The following is a 23,306-nucleotide window of genomic DNA, read 5'->3' as shown; positions in this document are numbered from 1 at the left end:
GTGGACTGCGTACAGGGCCAGATCACCAAAATCCCCAAGGGCAAGTGGGGTGACAATAAATGACATGATGTCACCACTCAAGAGGTGCAAATCAAGAGGGACACACCATTCAGAGTTGTACTGGAAGGAGAATACAGTTAAGCGGCCAGTGGACACGTAAGTCAGAGAGATCTGACAAAAGGTGGTTTGAAGCAGAAGGTGGGAAACAATTTGAGTAACTCCTGACCCAATGCATGGGTGACTGCACTTTTCTTACACTGGGTTTCATCAGGGTTGGTGAGAATAAAAGGGTTCCATTAAAAGTAGAAACCCTCTTACATAAGAGAACTGAGTAGTGTGAAATGCTTAGAGGCCATCTTCTTACTTTGGTTCCTTTGCTTCTCGACCTAAAATTTTTTTACCATTTTATAGTGTCTCTTAATAGTCAAAGTGTAAATTTGATAAACTAATTTCTGTGTTGCTAATGAAGCTTCATTTTGGTTATATTTCACAATTCAGTAATTCAGTAAAACACTACTGCTATTTAACAGAGGCAGTTCTGAACTAGGAGTGCATGCCATTCTTAAATTCTCAAACCCACAATAATGTGAATAAAAAGACCATCTTCGGGCAAGCTTTCATGGCTATTTCCTGGAATGGATTCTCATACATTCAATAATTAACATATTCAGTCTCAAAGCTCTGCTATATAAACTATAGTCATATCACTTTTCTCCAATATGATGTCTCTGATGCTGAATGAGGTTTGCAGTCTGGTTGAAAGCTTTCCCACATTTATTACATTTATAGGGCTTCTCTCCCGTGTGAATCCTCTGATGTTGAGTAAGGTGTGTGCTTCGAATAAAGGCTTTCCCACAGATTTTACATTTGTAAGGTTTTTCTCTAGTGTGGATTCTCTTATGTTGAGTAAGGGCCGAATGGTCACTGAAGGCTTTCTCACATATATTACATGTGTATGGTTTTTCCCCAGTATGAATTCTCTGATGTTGGGCTAGGGCGGATTGGTCCCTGAAGGCTTTCTCGCACAAACCACACCTGTAAGGTTTCTCTCCGGTATGAATTTTCCGATGTCGAGCAAAGGATGAGTTATCCCTGAAAGCTTTCCCACATTCGCTACACTTATAAGGTTTCTCTCCAGTATGAATTCTCTGATGCTCGGTAAGGGAAGAGTTCACCCTGAAGGCCTTTCCACATTCATTACATTCAAAGGGCTTCTCTCCAGTGTGAATTCTTTGATGCTGAAGAAAACTTGTACTCTGATTGAAGGCTTTCCCACACTCGTTACATTTATAGGGTTTCTCTCCACTGTGAATATTCTGGTGTTTGGTAAGATGTGCCCTGCATACAAAGGCTTTGTCACATACGTTACATTTAAAAGGTTTCTCTCCAGTGTGTATTCTGTGATGGTGTGCAAGGTGTATATTTCGGATAAAAGCTTTTCCGCATAAGTTGCATTCAAAAGGTTTCTCTCCGGTGTGAATTTTCTGATGATAAGTAAGCGAGGAGCTCACCGAGAAGGCCTTGCCACATTCCTTACATTCGTACGGTTTCTCGCCAGTGTGAATTCTTTGGTGATGGATGAGGTGTGTACTCTGGTGAAAGGCTTTCCCACATTCTCTACATTCATATCGTTTCTCTTTAATAACAGTTTTCCGATTTGCATTAAGTTTTTCAGTATGAACTTTCTGATGTTTATTAAGGGTCGAACTCTTAGTGAAGACTTTTCCACACTCTCTACACTCAAAGACTTTTTTGCTAGATTGCAATCCCTGACTCGGAACAAAAGATGAGCTCTCGGTGCAGTGCTTCCCAGGCTCATCACCTCCCTGGTCACTGAGCACAGAGGGGGTTTTCTGGTGAGTGACAGCCACCTGGCCTCCATGCTGCCATTCCAGCAGGCCATCATATTTCCAGTGACTGTCTCTAGTAAATCTTTCCTTTACCATCCACCGATCCAAGTCTTCTCCAGGAATATCTGCCTTGGGAGTAGATTTCTTACTCACAGGCATAGTCATCCAGTCTGAAAGACATCAAACATAAAAAAATCTGTTTTATCCTGGTAAAACACCTAGTTGGGGTAAGATGAGAAGATTTATAATGCTAACAAAGAGGCTGCAGTTTTGAAGGCTTCTTGAAGTGAAGATAAGAAAGGAAAGGGGAGGGGCACCTGACTGGTTTAGTCGGTTAAGGGTTTGACTCTCAGTTTCAGCTCAGGTCATGATTTCGTGGTCTGTGAGACTGAGCCTCATGTCAGACTCTGTGCTGACAGCGTGGAGCCTGGTTGGGATTCTCTCTCTCTGCCCCTCCCCTGTTCACACAAGTTCACTCTCCTTCCCTTGCTCTCAAAATAAATATTAAAAAAAAAAAAAAAAAAAGGAAAAAAGAGGTAAACAGGATGTGGGTTGATTTAATGTGTAATGAATGTATGAAGCAGGATAGCTTGGAAGCTTAGATTGAGAAGTCACAGGCCTGGGTTGGGATCCTGAGTACAATACTCAGATTACAGAGAAGTTACTTGACTTTCTATGCCTCAAAAAAAACCTATACAGACCACACTCTGCTAACAGATAAGAAAAAATGTACCTTATCTATTTCAGTGGTATGGTCTTTAAAATAACCCAGATGTGACCTTAAGAAACCAGGGAAACTGGGGGTCAACACTTGGTAAAGTAATCTGACTCCCATAACTACTAAAAGCAACATTTTAATGTTTTATCTTAGCATTCAGATAGCTAATAAAACGGATGTGTAAAACACTCATCTACGAAGGATCTCCTCCTGCTAGTGAGGACACAAAGTTTCAAACCTATATGTAACACCTATATGAGGAAAATGTACCATGAAGTTGTATATGTGAGGGCAGGAAATTAGGAACAAAGCAGCAAATCTACCAGGAGAAACCAGGTATGTGCTGGAGGGTGAGGCCCTGACTCCTGGGAAATGAGAATACAGTCACTAGAAATGGACTCCACTACTGGGATATGAGCCATGGCCCCATGTGTGATCCTCTCCCCACAGACAAATTCTGCATGTTGGTTTCATGATACAGGCATACCTCAGAGATACTGCAGGCTCGCTTCCAGACTGCTGCAGTGAAGCAAATATTGCAATGAAGTGAGTCAAATGAATTTTTTGGCTTCCCAGTGCAAATAAAAGCTACGTTTACACTATACTGCAGTCTATGAAGTGGTGTAGCATTATGTCCAGAAAAACACTATATATGCCATAATTAGAAAGCACTTTCTTGCTTAAAAAATGCTAACCAGCATCTGAGCTTTCGGCGAAATCATTCTGCTGGTGGAGGGTCTTGCCTCAATGATAATGGCTGCTGGGGCGCCTGGGTGGCTCAGTCAGTTAAGCGTCTGACTCTTGACTTTGGCTCAGGTCATGATCTCACATTTTGTGAGATCAAGACATTTTGTGAGATCAAGCCCTGTGTTGGGGTCCGCGCTGACAGCGCAGAGCCTGCTTGGGACTCTCTCTCCCTCCCTCTCTCTGCCCCTCCCCCATGCTTGCATGCGCACTCATGCTCTCTCAAAATAAATAAATAAACTTAGAAAAAAATGATGGCTGCGAATGATGATTGTCAAAGGCTGGGGTGGCTGTGGCAATTTCTGAAGATAAGATAACAATGAAGTCTGCTGCATCGAAGGACTCTTCCCTCTTAGGAACAAGTTCTCTGTAGCAGGAGATGCTGTTTGACAGGATTTTGCCCACAGAACTTCTTTCGAACTTGGGAGCCAATCCTCTCAAACTCTGCCACTGCTCTATTAACTAATTTTATGTCACATTCTAAATCCGGTGTTGTCATGTCAACAACCTTCACAGCATCCTCGTCAGGATGTAGATTCCATCTCGAGAAACCCCTTTCTGTGCTCATCCATAAGAAACAGCTCCTCATCCATACAAGTTTTATCATGAGATTGTAGCAATTCACTCACATCTTCAGGTTCCACTTCTAATGCCAATTCTCTGGCTATTTCTACCACATCTGTGGTTACTTCCTCTGCTGAAGTCTTGAATCTCTCAGAGTCATCCACCAGGGTTGGAATCAACTTCTTCCAAACTCCTTTACTAATGTTGATATTTTGACCTCTGCCCATAAACCATGAATGTTCTTAATGGTATCTAGAATAGTGAATCCTTTCCAGAATTTTTCAAATTTTATTGCAAGAATCACCAAAACATGACACAGTGATATGAAGTGAGTATATGCTGTTGGAAAATGGCACTGATAGATTTGCTCGATGCAAGATTGCCACAAACCTTCAGTTTGTAAAAAATGCATATCTGCACAGCACAATAGAACGAGGTATACCTGTATTAACGAGCAGTGTTCTGGACTGCACACCAATTTTCCTATGTATTTGTAAATATCTGCCTGTTTTGTTAAGTCTATTTAAGACTCTGTGCTAAGAAATGAAATGATAAGAACTAGACACTATACATTAATGATGTAAATTCTTGGGAAATCTATCAAGAACAAGCCTCCCTCATCACTTTTTTCTTTCTAAACATTCCATAAAATCTACAAAGAGCTATAATCAATGAAACAAAACAAAACAAATTCCTTTACTTATCTGGAAAAGAAAGTTAAACAGGTGCATTTTAAAGCTATAGTCCTGGTGAGCTCAGAATAATACATCGTTGCTCAAAACAAAGAATGGTCAGTTAAACACCAGGACTGCCAAATCTTAAGGTTTTAAGGGGTGACTTTCACTTTCGGACCTGATAGAGTGGCCTGTGGGAGACATTCCTGCAGAAAACAACTGGAAAATCTTAACTGAAAAACAAAAACTCTGTCTAAAGGCATCAGATGTCACTGAAGGCCAACCTGATAGTCTAATATTTGGAAGAGAAAGGAAATAGAGAGGTAATCCCAATTATTACTGGGGTTTTTTTTCCTTATAGAGAAGTTCAAAATTTTCTAGTCTTAAGATACTATGGAGCCAATAGTCAGTGAAGTGTCTGACTTTGGCTCAGGTCATGATCTCACGGTTGGTGAGTTCAAGCCCCACACTGTGCTCTGCACTGGCAGTGTGGAGCCTGCTTTGGATTCTGTCTTTCCCTCTCTCTCTGCCCCTCCCCTGGCCACACTCTCTCTCAAAAATAAATAAATAAACATTAAAAAAAAATATACTATGGAGCCAAAAACTGAGATCAGGATCTTCCAAGGAAGGGGTTGGTGGTCATACATGTGAAATTCTCAGTTGGCACTCCTGGAGGGCTGCAAGGGCAAACAAGAGATAAGCAGAGCTTTAGAAACACTGCAACCCAATCTCCAGGTAATGTGTTCCTGCTTGGATTAAGGTGGTTCCCTTGCACAGTAGCTATCCACCAGAGAAAAAGGCAAATCTTCTCTGGAGGAACAGAACATTACCCAGAGCCTCTTCAGTACTTCAAATACAGTATCAGGGATTCAATCCAAATGTACCAGGAATACTAAGAAATTAAGTCAAGAGAAAAAACAGATAATAGACAAAGACCCACAGAACTCAGATACCAAAGTTACCAGACATGGATTTTAAGACATGTGTGATTAATATGTTCAACAAAACAGAGAAGAATAAGAATTTCAATAGCAGATTGGAACCAATGAATCAAATGAAAGTTCTAGAACTGAAGAATATAAATAATTGAAATTAAGAACTGAACGGATAGATTTAACAGTATATATTAGACATAGCAGAAGGGAGCAATAGTGCCCTGGAAAAATACATAAGCAGAAAATATCTATGATAAAACTTGCAGAAAAAAATTAAAAAGAAGCATAGAAGGCATGATGAAGAGACTGAACATATGTGTAACAAGTTCTGGAATAGGGGAAGGAAAAGGGCAAAAATACTGTTTGAAAAAAAAAAAGGGCTAAAAAATGAATGTGAGAAGCACTAGGGATTCCAAGCAGGATAAATACAAAGAAAATCTACCTAAGCACAGCACAGTAAAACTACTGAAAACCACTAAGTTTATCTTGATAGTTGCTTAAGAGAGAGAGAAAAAAATACATTACTTCTAAAGGAGAAAAAAAACAAGACAGGTGTCTTTTCAACAAAAACAATGAAGCCAGGAGACAATGAAATAACATCAGAAGTGTTGAAAGAACATAACTGCCAAACAGAATTCAAGAGAAAGAAAATATCCCTAAGAAGTGAATATGAGGGGTGCCTGGGTGGCTCAGTCAGTTAAGTGTCTGACTTCAGCTCAGGTTGTGGTCTCACGGTTTTTGAGTTCAAGCACTGCGTCCGGCTCTGTGCTGACAGCTCAGAGCCTGGAGCCTGCTTCAGATTCTGAGTCTCCCTTTCTCTCTGTCCCTCCCCTGCTCGTGCTCTGTCTGTCTCTCAATAATAAACGTTAAAAAAAAATTTTTTTAATAAAAAAAAAGCACAGTGAATATGAAATGGATACTTCCATATAAATAAAAACAGAGATGTGTCACCAGCAGACCCATATTTAAAGAAAACAACAACAGTAACAAGAGTGTTCTAGGCATAAGAAAATCCCAGGTGGAAACCTGGAAATGTAAGCAGGAATGAAAAGCAATAGAAAAAGTAAATACATGGGGGCACCTAGGTGGCTCAGTTGGTTAAGCATAGGACTTCGGCTCAGATCGTGCTCTCACAGTTCATGGGTTTGAGCCCTGTGTTGGGCTCTGTGCTGACAGCTCTGAGCCTGAAGCCTCTGTCTCCTTCTCTGCCACTCCCACACTTGCACTCTGTCTCTCTCTCAAAGATAAATAAACATTAAAAAATTAAAAAAAAAAAGAGAGAGGGGCGCCTGGGTGGCTCAGTCGGTTGAGCGGCCGACTTCGGCTCAGGTCACGATCTCACAGTCTGTGAGTTCGAGCCCCGCATCGGGCTCTGTGCTGACAGCTCGGAGCCTGGAGCCTGTTTCAGATTCTGTGTCTCCCTCTCTTTGGCCCTCCCGCATTCGTGCTCTGTCTCTCTCTGTCTCAAAAATAAATAAACGTTAAAAAAAAAAAAAAAAAGAGAGAAAGAAAAAGTACGTGAATACATAGAAGTATTATCGCACACAATAATTATGTCTTGAGAGGTTGAAAATATATATGCAATGATATACATAACAAAAATAACACAAAAGGTGAAAGAAAACAGAGTTAATATTTTAAGGTACTAGCATGGTCTGGGAATTATTAAAAGTAAAAAGTTATTTTGTATAACAATAAGCTGGTTTTACTAATTAGACTTACCAATAAAGTCTAGTAGCTAAAAAAAATATACATTAACAAGCTAATACAGGATGAAAATCAAATAATAAAAAGTTAATTCAAGAGAAAGCAAAATGGAAAAGATAATTTAAAGCAGGTGAGTAAAATAGAAAACAGTAAGATAACAGACATCCAATCTCATACATATTAGTAACTGGTTTACATATTCTATTGAAAAACTAAGATTGTGAGACTAGATTGAAAAAAATCCAGCTAAATGCCTATTAGAAGAGAAATACCAAAAATATAGACAGAAAAATATAGAAAAGAATGAAAAGGATTTATCATGTAAGCACTAACCACAAGAATATTAGGTAATACATGTATACTCAGACAAACTTTGCAATATTAGAAAGAGACTTTCAGATATTTTATACTGACAAAAGGGACAGTTCTCCAGGAACATGTAAATAAATCTACATTTGCACATAACTTCAAAATGTATAAAGTAGAAATTGAGAAAATGAAAAGCAAAAACAGAAATCTTAACAATCCTAGTAAGAAATGTTCACACACCACTTTCAAAAACTCAGAAATAAAACCTTTAAGAATAGGGATGATCTCAATAATCCAAAAAACAAATCTGATTTAATTAGTATACCTGATAACAGTATACCCAACAATGACAGAATATATATTATTAGTGAATACAGAACATTTACTCAAGCTGACTATATACTGGGCTGTAAAGCAGTATGGACACATTTCACAGGACTGAGGTCACTCAGAATATGTTCTCTGAACTCCATGGAATTAAGCTGGCAATGAATACCAAAACACCAAAAAGATACTTAAATAATCCACAGATATTTCTAAATTAAGCAATGCATTTCTAAAGACTTCCATCAAGACTAATCAGAACAGGGGCATCTGGGTGGCTCAGCTGGTTAAGTGTCCAATTCTTGATTTCAGCTTAGGTCATGATCTCATGGTTGTTGAGATTGAGCCCCCACATCAGGCTGACAGTGCAGGGCCTACTTAGGATTCTCTCTCCCTCTCTGTCCCTCCCCAGCTCATATGCGTGTATGCTATCTCTCTCTCTCTAATAAATAAACTTAAAAAAAAAAAAAAGACTAATCAAGAACAGAGAGAAGGCACATATTAGTAATATCAATAATGATAAAGGTGAAATCAGGACAGATTCCATGGAGACTTATATGACAATGACATAATGAGGAAAGTTTATGCTAATGAGTTTGGCCATTTAGATAAAAGGGTCAAATTCCTGGAAAGGTAAAATGTACCAGAACTGACCAAAAAAACCCAAAAAAACAAAAAACCAACAACAAACAAACAAAACACCCCAAACAAAACCAAACCAAAAACCAGAAAATTTGAATGGTCCTATATCAAACAAATGGAATCTTCAATTTAAAACTTTCTCACAAAGAAACTGCCAGAGATAGCTTCACTAGTGAATTTGTCTAAACATTTAAGAAAGAAATAACACCAATCTTACACAAGCTCTTTCAGAGAAATGAAAAGAATGAACATATCTCATTGGTTTTATTAAGTTAGCACAACCTGGTGAGAACAATTTAAAACTTTACTTATTTATTTACTTAATTTTGAGAGAGAGAGAGAGAGAGAGAGAGAGAGAGAGCAAGCACATGCACACAAGCAGCAGGGAGAGGCAGAGAGAGAAAGGAGAGAGAGATTCCCAAGCAGACTCTGGTGCTGTCAGAACAGAGTCCTGTGCAGGGCAGAGCTTGATCTCATGAACCGTGAGATCATTACCTGAGGCAAGATCTAGAGCCGGATGTTTGACCCACTGAGCCATCTAGGTACCCCAAGATGGGAACAACTTTTAAAAAATATAAAATCGCAGACCATTCTTTCTCATCAACATAGATGCAAAATTCCTAAACCTAGTATCAGCAAAAGGAATACAAAACCGTGATATAAAAAAGGATAATGGATCACGAATAAGTTGAAATTTCAACGTTGTTTTCACATTTCAATCACGCAATGTTATTCACCATATTAACAAAATAAAGGAGAAAAAAATCACATCATTATTTCAATAGAGGCTGAAATTGACCCAATTCAATACCTAGGTAAAATCTCAGTAAAGTAGAACATAACTTTCTTTTTTTTTTTTTAATTTTTTTTTAACGTTTATTTTTGAGACAGAGAGAGACAGAGCATGAACAGGGGAGGGGCAGAGAGAGAGGGAGACACAGAATCTGAAACAGGCTCCAGGCTCTCAGCTGTCAGCACAGAGCCCAACGCGGGGCTCGAACTCACGGACCGTGAGATCATGACCTGAGCCGAAGTCGGACGCTTAACCGACCAAGCCACCCAGGCGCCCCCATAACCTTCTTAATCTGATAAAGAGTATCTATAAAAATTCTACACCAAACATAACAATTATAAAATATTGAAAACATTCCTGAGACTGAAGTGAAAAAAAAAATGCCTATTATCACAATTTCTATTTAACATTCTATTAAAAGTCTTAATCAGTGCAAGGTAAAGAAAGAGAAAAGAAAATCGGAAAAGAAAAAATTAAAATGTCATTATTCTCAGATAATATGACTATGTTCATATAAAAACACAAAATAATCTACAATCTATTAGAATTAATAAGGGAACTTAGTAAAGTTGCCGGGTGTAAGATCAATATATAAAACCAATAGTCCATCTATATACCAGCAACAATTAATTGGAAAACTTTCAAAAGATATTTGTAATGGTATCAAAAACAAAAAAATACTTATAAATATAGTGAAAGATGTGCAAGAACTATACACATAAATCAACAAAAAATTTCAGAGAAATTATAAAGAAAATCTGAACAAATACAGGGATACAACATAGTCACAAAATGGCATACTACCAATTCTTCCCATTTAGTCTACAGAGTCAGGCCAATTCTTATTAAAATCCCAGCAGGAATTTTGTGGAAATTGAAAAGTCAATTCAAAAATTCTGACAGCAAACAAAAGAACAAAGCTGGAGGACTTACATCATCAAGTGTGAGACTCATCATAATGTTAGAGTAATTAAGACATTATTGTATTGGCACAAGATATGACAAAAAAGAATGCAACAGAATAGTCTAGAAACAGACCTATGTACAAATAGACAAATGCAAGAGACTACAGAACCCAGAATCAGACTCATGCACAATGTATTCGCCATATGTGTGACAAAGGAAATACTGCAATACAGCAGGAGAAAGATAGTCTTTTCAGTAAACCATCCTGGGTCAACTGGATACCATATGAGAAACGAACAATAAATCTTCCACGTTGGGTTCAGAACTAAGTATGAAAGACGAAAGAATACAGCTGCTACAGGAAAACAAGGATGTTCATGGCCTTAAAGGTCTTATATAGAACACAAAAAGCATTAACCACAAGGGACAAAAAGAAAAACAAAACCACAAAAACCCATATCCTGATTAACTGCACTATCTTAAAAATTTAGAACTTGTTTATCAAATGACACTATTATTCAAGGTGGGAAGTATATATATTTGCATACATGACATTTGACGACTCAAATCCCAAATATGCAACCCTATCGATCATTAAGAAAAGATCAGACAGCTATATAAAAAGGGAAAGACTTATTCTTTACAAAAGAGAATATTAAAGAGATTAAAAATAAAGAAGATCCCCGATCATCTGGGTGGCTCAGTTGGTTGAACATCTGACTTTGGCTCAGGTAATGATCTCACAGTTTGTGAGTTTGTGTGATCCCTGTGTCAGGCTCTGTGCTGACAGTTCAAAGCCTAGAGCCTGCTTTAGATTCTGGTGTCTCCCTCTCTCTCTCTCTGCCTCTCCCCTGCTCATGACCTGTCTCTCTCTCTTTCTCAAAAATAAATAAACATTAAAAAAATAGCAAAGATGATCAATTTCATCAGTCATAAGTTGAGATACAACCGGGTACTCCATATATCCTCTAGAGTGGCAGAAGAAATGTTTAAATGGCAATACTGGGGACCCTCAAATACTGCTGGTTGAGGAACAGATTAGGATAGCCACTTTGGAAAACTCCTTGGCAGTGTCTACTAAAGCCTTCATACTCATGAACATAGTACTCCTACCTATATACCCAAGAGAAATATATACATATATTCTCTAAAAGACCTATAGAAATGTTCAAAGCAGTACTATTCATAATAGCTCCAGGCTAGAAATCAAATGTTTAGCAACAGTAGAAAATAGAAATGGTAAGTTTACACAGTGAAATACTGTACATCAATGAGAATGAACAAACCACTGCTATACATGGATGAATGGCAAACATACTGCTGAAGGAAAGAAGCCAGATACAGAAGAGCACATACTGTATGATTCCACTTATATAAGCTTTAAAAATAGGCCAAACAAAGCTATGGTCAGGGTAGTAGTTATCTTTAGAAAGAAAGAAATAGAGGGGATGGGAGATTTCTAACATGCTGGTAACATTCTATTTCTTTTAGAAGTGCTGGTTATACAATATTTACACTGCAAAAATGTGCTGAATTTTACACTTAAAATTTGTGTATTTTTCTGGGTATTCAAAAAATGTTTGCTTAAAAAGATCTGGCAGATGGTTTTCAAAAAAGATACTGTGGGTCACCAAAAATAACCAATTGCCGGCTTTCTTTGAATTGTGATATCTATTAAAGCCTCTCCTCAACTGTGATAATAATAACACATCATCTATATATAAGAGAGTATTTGTCTTCTTAATGTTTAGTGTTATAGGAGAACACTCATCTAATCAAGAGAGGAGTCAAACGCACCCAAGTTTTACCACACTGAAGACGAACTGAGTGAGGAGAGACTGGACCCACTGAAGATATGAGCACACAGAATCTGCTCTCATCAAGGCCCAGGTCACTTCAGGGTGGGCTAAATTAACCTGGCTGCATTGTCCTATGTTAAAAAAGGACAAAGTATAGTTAAAAAAAATTTTTTTTTAATGTTTTATTTATTCTTGACAGAGAGACAGAGACAGAGCACTAGCAGGGGGCAGCGGGTGGGCGGTGGGGGGGGGGGGGGGGGCGTTGGGGCAGAGAGAAAGGGAGACACAGAATCCGAAAGCAGGCTCCAGGCTATGAGCTGGCAGCACAGAGCCCAACACAGGGCTCAAACTCATGAACCATGAGACCATGACCTGAGCTGGAATAGGATGCTTAACTGACTGAGCCACCCAGGCGCCCCAGCAAAGTATGCTTTTAAACTCTATAAACCCAGGCTTCCTGCTTCTAGGCACGTCCCTTAGTGAAAACATATGTCCACCAAGAGCATATGAACTAAAAGACATCCACACAGTGGCATCTGGGTGGCTCAGTCAGTTAAGCGTCCAACTTCAGCTCAGGTCATGATCTCGCAGTTTTTGGTTTGGGCCCTGCATCCAGATCCTTGCTGACAGTGTAGAGCCTGCTTGGGATTCTCTCGGTCTCCCTCTCTCTCTGCCCCTCCCCTATTCTCTCTCTCTCAAAATAAATAAATAAACTTAAAAAAAAAAAAGACATCTACATAAACCTCTGTACCAGAATGTTCACAGCAGCCTTAGCCAAAGCCTGAAAACACCCAAATGTTCACCAGTGATGAATGATCAGTGCTATCTCCAGACGACAGAGTGCTAACTCAGTGATGGCAAAGAACTACTGACATCTGAAACAGCAAGGAGGAATCTCGAAGCTTCTTTGCTAAGTGACGGTCAGACACAGAGGAGAACATGCTGTAGAGTCCCATTTGCATAAAATCCTGGGAAGATAAACTCAGCATGGCAGAGGCAGATGACTGGTTGCCAGGGCCTAGGGATGGGGCAGGAGCAGGGGGCGGGGAGTTAACCGCAAAGAGGTCAGAGGGAACTCTTAGGTTAGGGATAACAGAAATGTCATTATTTGGAAGCAATTACACCAAATAATCGGCTAAAAGAAGAGAAAAGTGGCTACCTCTCCAGTGGGGAGAATAGGGAAAAGGGGTCACTGTTTTTTGTAATAAAAACTGTAGTTTCATTAAATGTGTGCATTACTATGATAAAACTTACTACTACAAATAAAGAACAGAATAAACTCCAATGAAGTCAAAAGACAGAAATACTGGGCAAAAAAAAAAAAAAAAAAAAAAATCAATGAATAGATCAATATAAAATAGAAAGGACCAGCAGAGTCAAACATTTATTCATTAAAAAGTCTATTAAAGGGTCACCTGAGTGGCCCAGTCAGTTAGCTGTCCTACTCTTTGTTTCGGCTCAGGTTATGATCTCACGGTTTGTGGGGTTCAAGCCCCACACTGGGCTCTGTGCTGACAGTGTGGAACCTGCTTGGGGTTATCTCTCCCCCTCTCTCTGCCCCTTCCCTGTTTGTTCTCTTTCTCTCTCTCTCTCAAAAATAAACATAAAAAAAAAGTCTGTTAAAAAGCAAACCTCTCACAAGACTTCAACAGAAAGAAAAAAAAAAAGATGAAAGTTGAGTATTATTAGAAATTCATGCTTCCATTCAACCAAGTCCTTCCCTAATGGATCTAAGGGTAGAAAGATCATTTAAACACAACACAAAAAGCATGAAGATAAAGACCATTAAGGCAAAAGACTGATATATTTTACTTTGTTAATTAAGAACTTCTGTTAACAAAGAAAAAGATAAGCTATAAAGTGACACACTTATTTGATTCCTGAATAAATAGGACTTTTTACAAATGACTAAGAAAAAGATGAACTATAATAGAAAAATGGGCAAAGAATATGAATATGTAAGTCTCAGAGCACAAATTATCAACACACGAAAAGACGTCCAATTTCACGAGTAAACGAGGAAATGGAAATCAAAACCACAGGGAGATACCAGTTTGCAGGAATGGGGCTAGGAGAATTTTTAAAAGTCTATCAGTTCCAAATTTTGGCAAGAAAGTAAAGTCACAAGAATTTGCCTGAACTGTGAGTATAATCTGGAACAACTAACTTAACCAGGAATCTGGAACAGTCTCGAAGAGCTGAAGAAGCATGTACCCTTAAGCCCACTACTTCTACACCTGTGCATACACCTTAAAAAGACTCCCAGTGAAGGCTCGTGTATATAAGGAAACATGTATAAGAACATTCAGTCTGCATTATTCCAAACAGCAAAGTCTAGAAACAACCCACAGGTCTACCAGCAACAGAATGGATAAATTTAAGGTGTCGTCATTGAAGGAATATCAAAGTGCAGAAGTACACATCTCAATAAGGGTTTAAAAAACCAACTTGTGGAAACTGTACAATACACATATCAAACTTAAAAAAATTTTTTTGAATTAAAAAAAATTTTGAGAGAGAGCTACAAGTAGGGGAAGGGCAGAGAGAGACAGAGGATCTGAAGTGGGCTCCACGCTGTCAGCACAGAGCCCACCAAGGAGCTCGAACCCACAAACTGCGAGATCATGACCTGAGCCAAAGCCGGACACTCAACCAACTGAGCCACCCAGGTGTCCCCATATATCAGACTTTAAAGCACACAAAGCTAAATAACATTGCTCAGGGCTCCAGATAAATGTGGTAAAACCATGAAGAACAGCGCAGGAGCTGCTGGTGGAAAATTCAAGCTAGTGGCTCTCTCTGACATTGAAGGGAGAAGGGGCAATGACACAGGGCATATTGGACTTCCCATGTGCCCCTACGTTTTATTTCTTAAGTTGGACAGTGGGATATGGGTGTCATTTCTTTTTTCTTCAAACTTTAAAAAATACCACATATTCTCTTTTGTGTATATAATGTACAGTAAGCAAAATGTGCTTATTTTATTTTATTTTTTTTAGTATATTTATTTATTTTGAGAAAGAGAAACAGAGAACGAGGCAGGGAGGGACAGAGAGAGCGAGAAGGAGAGTGAGAATCCCAAGCAGGCTCCATGCTGTCAGCACAGAGCCCTACTTGGGGCTCCATCTCACGAACTGCAAGATCATGACCTGAGCTGAAACCAAGAGTCAGATGCTTAACTGACTGAGCCACCCAGGTGCTCCAAAATATGTTTATTTTAAGTAAAACAAGGAAATAATAACAAGTGTAGAAATAAAATAACAACCTGTAAGAGTAATAAGTAAGGGCTGGTTCCCTGAAAAAAAAAATTCCAGCAAATTTAATAGGGAAAAAAGAAGCAGATAAAATTGGAAACATGCAAGAGGACATCGTATAAAGTGTTAAAATTATAGATGAATCCTATGGCCAATTGTAAACAAATACGCTTCATGGCTAAAAAAAAAGACAGTTTAAAACTAACTGGTAAAAATGTACAACTGATATAACAGAAAGAAATCTAAACAGATTAACAAACACAAACTGTAGGAAGTTATTAACACACTACCCAAATTAAGGGATCAGGTAGTTTTATTTAGACTTACTGAGTAAACAATTTCTGGGTAACTGAAGCTATTTTGGAGAAGGGGAAAAAAGAAGTTTGAGAGCCAGATGGCTTCACCCCAATCCTGACTTGCCAGGAGACGGCAACATTAAATCTGTCCAAATGAACTAACCACACTGAGGCTTGGTTTTCTGTAAGTGCAGTTAATCATACTTCCCTCACAGGTTGTGAGGACTGAATGGGGCAGTTCATATAAATTCCCTCAGAAAACACCCAGCACAGTGATGGTCCCAGCTGCTCAAATGCCAGCTCTCTTCTCCCTCCACTAGCTCATGGCCCAGAGGGGATAAAATCTATCAGAAGCATTACAACTGAAAAGTGTCTGTTCTAAACCAATGGTAATTGGTGCAGAAATGGACAAGTTCTAGATCCAATTCCTACAAAATGAGAGATGAACCTAATACCACTGTTTCATATGGTTTCTGAAGTCATAGTCATTATCAAGAGAAACAGAAATAAGAAAAACCCAAATTAAAAATGATCTAATGAACACTTTAAGAATAATAATCAGAGAGTCAACGGAGGGCAATAAATACTTGGAAAGGACTACCACCTCTTGGTAGCAGCAATTTCTGGTTAAAGAACAAAAGAAAAGATGGTTCTATTCAAAAGTAAAAATATGTCTTCAATAGATAATGAGAGGAACAGCTGTAAAACTTTATTGGGAAACATAAAATAACACTTCTTTCCATGTCTGACTGGCTAGCCACTGGTCATCCCCCATGAATCGGCTCCAGGTTTGGGATGTCCAGGCAATTCAGAAACACAAGGTGCTAGACCCAGAGGGTTGGGAAAGGCACCTGGGAGGGCCTGAACCATGACCACCTGGTTTTTCATATCATTACCCACACCTGACTTCTAGGCATGAAACTCCTTCATATTCCTAATCCCCTCCCACCCCTAGCAAGTACAATAAAGAACTAGTTGTAACGATGAATAAAGAATGGATGATGTTGTTAGGCCAGAGTGGTGGGACAGTGGATGAATTTCTTTTAAATCCCCACCCCCTTTTATTTTGCTAGAACACTGCTTATACAATACAGAATGAAATATTAAAAATGCCTTAGCTTGGTTATAACATAACATACAAATTCAGAATGCTACTGGAGTAACTTAGAAGATGGTTTTTTTTTTAGACAACTGAGTTTTAGAGCTAAGACATTTAAATTCTATAATAGACTGGGTCCTAGACATTTCAGGTGTAGTTATTTAGTGTAGGCTATAAATCCCTGCATTTTTTGCTGGGTGAAAAATCAGTGACAAAGGCTTAAAAAAAATATTTTCCAAGGGCACCTGGGTGGCTCAGTCAGTTAAGCATCTCAACTTCAGCTCAGGTCATGATCTCATGGTTGGTGGGATCGAGCCCTGTGTCAGGCTCTGCGCTGGCAGTATGGAGCCTGCTTGGGATTCTGTCTCCCTCTCTCTCTCTGCCCCTCCCCAACTTGCACTGTCTCTGTCTCTCTGAAAATAAACTTAAAAAAATGTATTTTTATTACTTAAGTTTATTTGAGAGAAAGACAGACCGAGAGTGGGGGAAGGACAGAGAGAGAGGGAGACACAGAATCCCAAGCAGGCTCCAGGATCTGAGCTGTCAGCACAGAGCCCGACGCAGGGCCTGAACTCACGAACCGCGAGATCATGACCTGAGCCGAAGTCGGACGCTTAACCGCCTGAGCCACCCAGGCACCCCCCAAAAAACAAAATAAAAATAAAAATAAAAATAAAAATAAAAATAATAAAAATAAAATAAGAACATTTTCCAGCCTATAAAATGCTAGCTAAAAGTGAAATGTCGTAACGTCTTGGATAAGGCAATATGCTCTCTAGAATATTCAGGAGCAAGGAGAGGCACCCCTGTTCCTGCTCTTAAGCTACCAGACCTAAAGGGCTCCTTAAGACAAGCAGAAACCACTTAATTGTCATGTTCTCTGTATCCAAAGGCTACAAGTCTATGCCACCTATTAAGTGCCAAGAGAGTGATATAAGCCTGGCTTCACTCTCATGGTGCTTACGACCCAGTGTGGTGCTGGCAAAAGGCAGAGAATAATTAAACACTGGCTGAATATATGTGCACATGGGTGCACAGATATGAAGGCGGTGGAAGAAGTGTGCAATGGTTAGCTAGAAGAGCTGCCTCAGAAGGCAGGTGGTTAACTGGCCCATATGACCAGAAGATGCCCTGCTGTGTGTAACCGTCACTGGAGAAACGTCGGTGAGCAGACTTCACCATTCGATGCTAAACGAGACAAAAGGACACGTGAGTGTGGCATGCGGGGAGCTGCCCAGATTACAATGGACACTTTTTCCAAACTGGAGGCTATTGTACTATGCCAAATAGGGAGAGAAGAAAACTCACAGATGGGAGGGTCCATGTGCCCACAGGGCAACAAGATGCTGAGGTGAACAAGAAGGGAAAAGATGTTGCTTCTCAGTCCACAGGCCTGGAATATTTGCTGAGTTCCTCCTGAAGCCCCCCACGTGCATGGTTCTTACCAAGACAGAAGCCTGCCGAGGTGTCCTCCAGCACCCACTCTTCTCCTTTTCCCAGCTGGGACAACACATCTGGTTGGGGTCCTAAGAGTCCTGTTTTTGAGGGGAAAAAGAGACCACATCTGTTCATACCAGCGATAATATCATTGCAAGGAGATCTGGTCCTGGGGACTTCCTGGAAAAGGTGACCCAATAGGAAGGCCAGGGGACAGATGAATTCCCAGGAGGAAGAAAAGATGGCTGGGGCCCAACACAATCTGGTCCCATGTCCTTCTCCCTGTTGAAAGGGAGAGAGGATTCAACCTAGTCACCTTTGAAGCATCTGCACTTAGACTCCAACAAAAGTCATGTACCTGGGACACCAGGGGTAGGCATGCAGTGCCCTGAAGACAACATCCTCAATCAGCCCACTCCCAGTCCAGTGTTCTGGATGGAACCAGTTTAAGAGTTTATAAGGGTCCGAAAGAGATCCCTAAATGTGAAGATAAGCCTTCGGAGGCCCCTGCTTACCCAGCGAGACCAGGTTGCTGTAGTTCTCCAGCATCACATCCCTGTACAGGGCCCTCTGAGTGGGGCTCAGCTGTGCCCACTCGTCCTGGGTGAAGAGCACGACCACGTCCTTGAAGGTCACTGATTCCTGTAACAGCAAACCCATCCCTGGTGACCTGCGGCTACCCCTCCCATGGCTCTCTGAGAAATGCTGAGCCTGGCAGGCCCCAGGAGCTGGCTGAGGTGTGCAGGACCGTTAGCATAGAGCAGGCTGGGGCTCTGTGACAACATGAGCATTTCCTCAGGGGCTCCTAGGGGCCGGGCTTTTACCAGACTTTGTTTCCTGCTTTGCAGAAACGTGTACTGTGAAGAAGATATACTTCTATGCTTCCTCAGCACTGAGACTTCAGACCTGCTGTTCCCTTTTTTTTTAAATAAAGTTCTAAAGTTTATTTTTGTGAGAGTGAGAGTACACGCACAAGCGGGGGGAGGGGCAGAGAGAGAGAGAAAGAGCACAAGCAGGGCAGGGGAGGAGGGAGGGGGGGAGAGGGAAAGAGAGGGGGAGAAGAGAGAGAGAGAGAGAGAGAGAGAGAGAGAGAGAGAGAGAGAGAACCGAAGCAGGCTCCAGGTTCCAAGCTGTAGGAGCAGAGCCCAATGTGGGGCTCAAGCTCACAAATCGTGAGATCATGACCTGAGCTGAAGTCAGGACACTCAGCTGACTGAACCACCCAGGCACCCTCTTGCTGTCCTTTTTGACATGAACATTTTCTCCCATCTCCCTCAATTTGCCCAGCCCTGCCTCCACCCCTACCCCACGACCAAATCCTATTCAGGCTCAGCCTCCACATTACTTCCTGGGCATGGCCTTCTTCAACCCCTTTATCACTGGTGCAGGCACAGCAAAGCACTGTCCTGCTTTATTGTGAGTTTTCATTTACTTTCGGCTTCCCCCACTGGACTGTTCGCTCCGAGCAGCTATGGACAATTTCCACATCTCTCTTGTCTTCCTGGCATGTCTTCTAGAACACAGCCCATGTACCCAGCCCCTATTATACATTGCTTAGCCAACACCTGCTTGTCTTCAGCTGCTCACCCCCAGGCATATACACGGTTCCCATAGAAACATGCATTCTGGACAAGGTGACCCTGTCCCCTCTGATCACAAAGAGCGCCTTCCTTAGAAACTGTTGGCTGAGAAGCCAAGAGAGCTGGTGTGCACTGAGAAAGAGTTACACAGAAGCCCTGAGAAGAAAGCCAAGGGTCCCAGAGAAAGGACTTTTTGATTATTGTAGACCCTACCTCCATAGCCTAATAAGTCCAGTCGTTTCCTTGCATGTGGAGAAATACTTGGGAGAAATCCCAGTATCCTTCCAGTACAGGCCTGCTTTTGCTTAAGGTAGTCTGACTTCGGTTTTCATTACCTGTACCCAGAGCTTTGCACACCTGTTGGACTGAACCCATGAACCAACTTGTCAGGGACCACTGTGTACTTTTTCATCACTGTCATAATAACATAATACCCAGCACATTTTACATTCCTAATACAGGTCTACTGAATGACAACCAAAGTAAGGCAGCCTATAAATACGAAATAAATTGTGTGACACCAACAATGCATTTGAGGAAAGGGTCAGGGAAGGGAATTATCACAGTGGATTGGCACCACAGAGATAGGCTTCAAGAAAAAAGTGGTACCAGAGATGGGTGCTAAGGGACAGGTCAAACCGGAAGGAGCAGGGTGAACAGCCAGTGAGCCATGACGGGACTGAACACAGCACCTTCAACCAGCTGCTCACCTCTTCCAGTGTTTTCTGCCAAGGATTCCAGCTCCGGACAGGCTTAAACACGTGAGGGAATTAGAATGATTTCACCATAGTCAACAGATTTTATAAATTCAAATGAAGGTTATCTCCTTCAAAGTGGTAGAGTCCATATCCTTGTTCTAAGAAGGCTGGCCCTGCTCTAAGTGTTTTCGTAACTTACTGAAATTGAAAATGTATCTTTTGAATGACTTCATAAAAAATGTATGTCATTAAAAAAGAAAAGAGTAAGTCCCTTCCCCGAGAAAGTGTTCTAATTTCTCTCTTCACTCAACTCCTGTGTTAGGTACTACCTTTAAAACCACTTTGGACCCCGGGGAGCCTGGGTGGCTCAGTGGGTTAAGTGTCTGACTCTTGGTTTTGGCTCACGTGATGATTTCACAGTTTGTGGGTTCGAGCCCCACATCTGGCTCTGCACTGACAGTGTGGAGCCTATTTGGGATTTCTCTCCCTCTCTCTCTGCCCCTCCCTGGCTTGCTCTCTCTCAAAAAATAAACATAAAAAAAAAATCCATTTGGACCCCTACTCTTCCTTGCTAATGGAAAGAGTACAGATTACAGGGTGTGTCATTAATGTGAACTTGAACAAGTGACTTAGCTCCCTCACCCATTTGGATGAGCCCAACATGGGGGCCAGGGAAAAAAGGGCAACAGGGTCAGGCCTCCATCTGAGACTGGATTAAGAGAAAAGGTCCTGGTCAGGGTAAAAAAACCAAACAAACCAACAACAAAAAGCAAGCCCATACTCTTCAAACCTCTACATTAAAAACTTTTAAGGGGTGCCTGGGTGGCTCAGTCGGTTGAGCGTCTGACTTCAGCTCAGGTCATGATCTCAGAGTTCGTGAGTTCGAGCCCCACGGCGGGCTCTGTGCTGACAGCTCAGAGCCTGGAGCCTGCTTCACATTCTGTGTCTCCCTCTCTCTCTGCCCCTTCCCTGCTCATGCTCTGTCTCTCTCTGTCTCAAAAATAAATAAACATTTAAAAAAAATTTAAAAAAAAAAAACTTTTAAGGCAATTCAGGGGGGGAACCCCAGAGCAACTCCCCACTCACCTGGACCATGGTTGGCAGGCGCCTGACAGCCATTCCTTCTCTGATAAGCCCTTTTAGGGACTGGCAGAGTGGGACCTAAGCGAGAAATTTCTACACACCTGTTATGAGGAAAACTGGGTTAAAAGAGATCACACCACAGTCCTGAGTGAGGCTGGGAGCATTCACATCCTAGGAATTCTGTTACCCTGAAGCAGTAGATTCTTAGTCTCTATTAGCTCCCAATTCTCTCCTTCTGAGGATACTTCTGCTGGCCTCTGCTGCAAAGGGAATCCCTTCCCATGCAGCCATTACCCGCCCCGACACCTTCCCTCAGCATCTGGATCAAATCCTCCACATTTTCCCTCCCGTATCTTAAATACATTGGCTGTTCCCTGCAGAAAGCACCCGTCACCCTCCAGATTTCAATCTTTCTACCCACCCTCTGGCCTTCGCCCTGAGAGGTCTCAACAGAAGTTTCTCTCCTGTCCGGAAGGTTGCCTAATCCTGGGAGGGGAGTGAAGGATTGCCGCAAAAGGCAAGGTAAGAAGGCTGGATCTTCATTGTCAAGGCCTCTCAGGCCAAGTCCTTCTCTCTGACCTCAGGCCTCTCCCCTTCAGGGACCCAGTCTGGGTGACAAAGAGCCAAAGGTGGGCGAGAAGCAGTGTATTTGTGTGGCTGGGTGGGGGGATGGGGGGTGGGGGGTGGGTAGGCGGCTAGGAATCTCTTTCATACAACCCACCCTCCGGCTCCCAAGGAGCCGCTGCTGCGGTTGCCCCGGTCTCGGAGAGTTCGCAGACAGGGCTCCGAAACACCCTGGGGACATCCACCCCTGCAGGTAGAATGGGCTTCCTGGAGTCGGCTCCGAGACCCACGCAGAGGCCCTAACTGCATCCTCCTGTACATGCACTTGCAGACTCGGACTCTAAAACCAAGAGCCCACACCTGGCCATCCTCCCTTTTCCTCTTAGGATCAAACCTCAGCCTTACGTCCCGGTAAGTTTAGGGCATCAGATCGGCGTCCTCCAGAAGGGACTACGACCCGTACCTACTCGGCCTTCCCTCCGCCCTTTCCCCCCGGCCCCGAACACCGCCATCTCCCTCCCCCCACCCGCCCCCAGCCGCGCCCGCTCTCCGACGCGGCTTTGGCCACCGTGCCTGGTCACCACCGGATTGCCCTTTGAAGAGCCACTGCCCGTGGCGAGAAACCGCAACCGCCACATCGCAGGCGGAACACAATGAGCTGGAGTTGGCAGCCCGGGTCGGAACTGCGCTTGCGCGTTGCCCGGGGAGCTGCGGAGCCGAACACCCGCAAGTCAGAGGGCTGCTACCTTCTGGCTTCCCAGACTCCACTTCCCAGAGGGCGAAGCGGCGGCCAGCGCAGAAACTGATATTGCGCGCTTGCGCAGACACGGCCTCGCCCTTCAACACCACGACTGGCAGCTTTCAGTGCTGAAACTACATTTCCCGGGGGCCACGGCGGAGGGCGTCACGGTTCCTTAGCGCAGCTATTCCCTGTGCGCTACCCTGCTCGTGCGACTTTGGTTCTGTTCTAGTCAGCGTCCGCTTCAGCTCTGAAATAACGCTCTGGAACGTAAAGACAGCGAGAAGTTGACGACGGGCTAAAGTAGGTCGGTCGCGGGGAGCGGGTCGGGGACGGTCCCCAAGGATGGAGTAGGAGGTGAGGAGCCGCAAAGTCGCCCTCCTGGAGGAGGACCGCGCGGAGACGACTTGAGGAGGCGGCGGGACTGCGCCCCGGGGACCGGGCCGGGGCGCGGTAGGGGCGGCAGGCGGGATGCGGGGCCAGCTGCCTTGGACGGTGGTTGGGACCCGGGCGGTAGCGCGGGAGAAACGCCGAGGAGGTAGAGCCGACCTGGGTGTCAGCGACTCGTCGGGGAAGGAAGGAGCCAGAGGC

General features: G+C 42.4%; 1 protein-coding gene across 2 annotated transcripts; it reads right to left on the bottom strand.

Moving 5' to 3' along the window:
* Positions 1-611: 611 nt before the first annotated feature.
* On the bottom strand, positions 612-22,695 carry ZNF454 (zinc finger protein 454). Of its 2 annotated transcripts, none has more exons than XM_060636377.3 (5): positions 22,550-22,695; positions 21,416-21,513; positions 18,567-18,693; positions 18,060-18,149; positions 612-2,020 (listed from the first exon to the last, which is right to left on the bottom strand). In XM_060636377.3, exons 2-5 carry the CDS (start codon positions 21,446-21,448, stop codon positions 705-707), a joined length of 1,566 nt encoding a protein of 521 aa, XP_060492360.2. In that variant the 5' UTR covers positions 21,449-21,513; positions 22,550-22,695; the 3' UTR covers positions 612-704. The 2 variants fall into 2 exon arrangements, with proteins under 2 accessions (XP_060492360.2, XP_060492362.2); XM_060636379.3 differs by lacking the exon at positions 22,550-22,695 and adding an exon at positions 22,134-22,482.
* Between the last annotated feature and the right edge of the window lie 611 nt (positions 22,696-23,306).

Source organism: Panthera onca, chromosome A1 (genome assembly GCF_046562875.1).
Source record: "Panthera onca isolate mPanOnc1 chromosome A1, mPanOnc1 haplotype 2, whole genome shotgun sequence".
Lineage (NCBI taxonomy): Eukaryota > Metazoa > Chordata > Mammalia > Carnivora > Felidae > Panthera > Panthera onca.
This window is presented reverse-complemented; position numbering and strand designations above follow the sequence as displayed.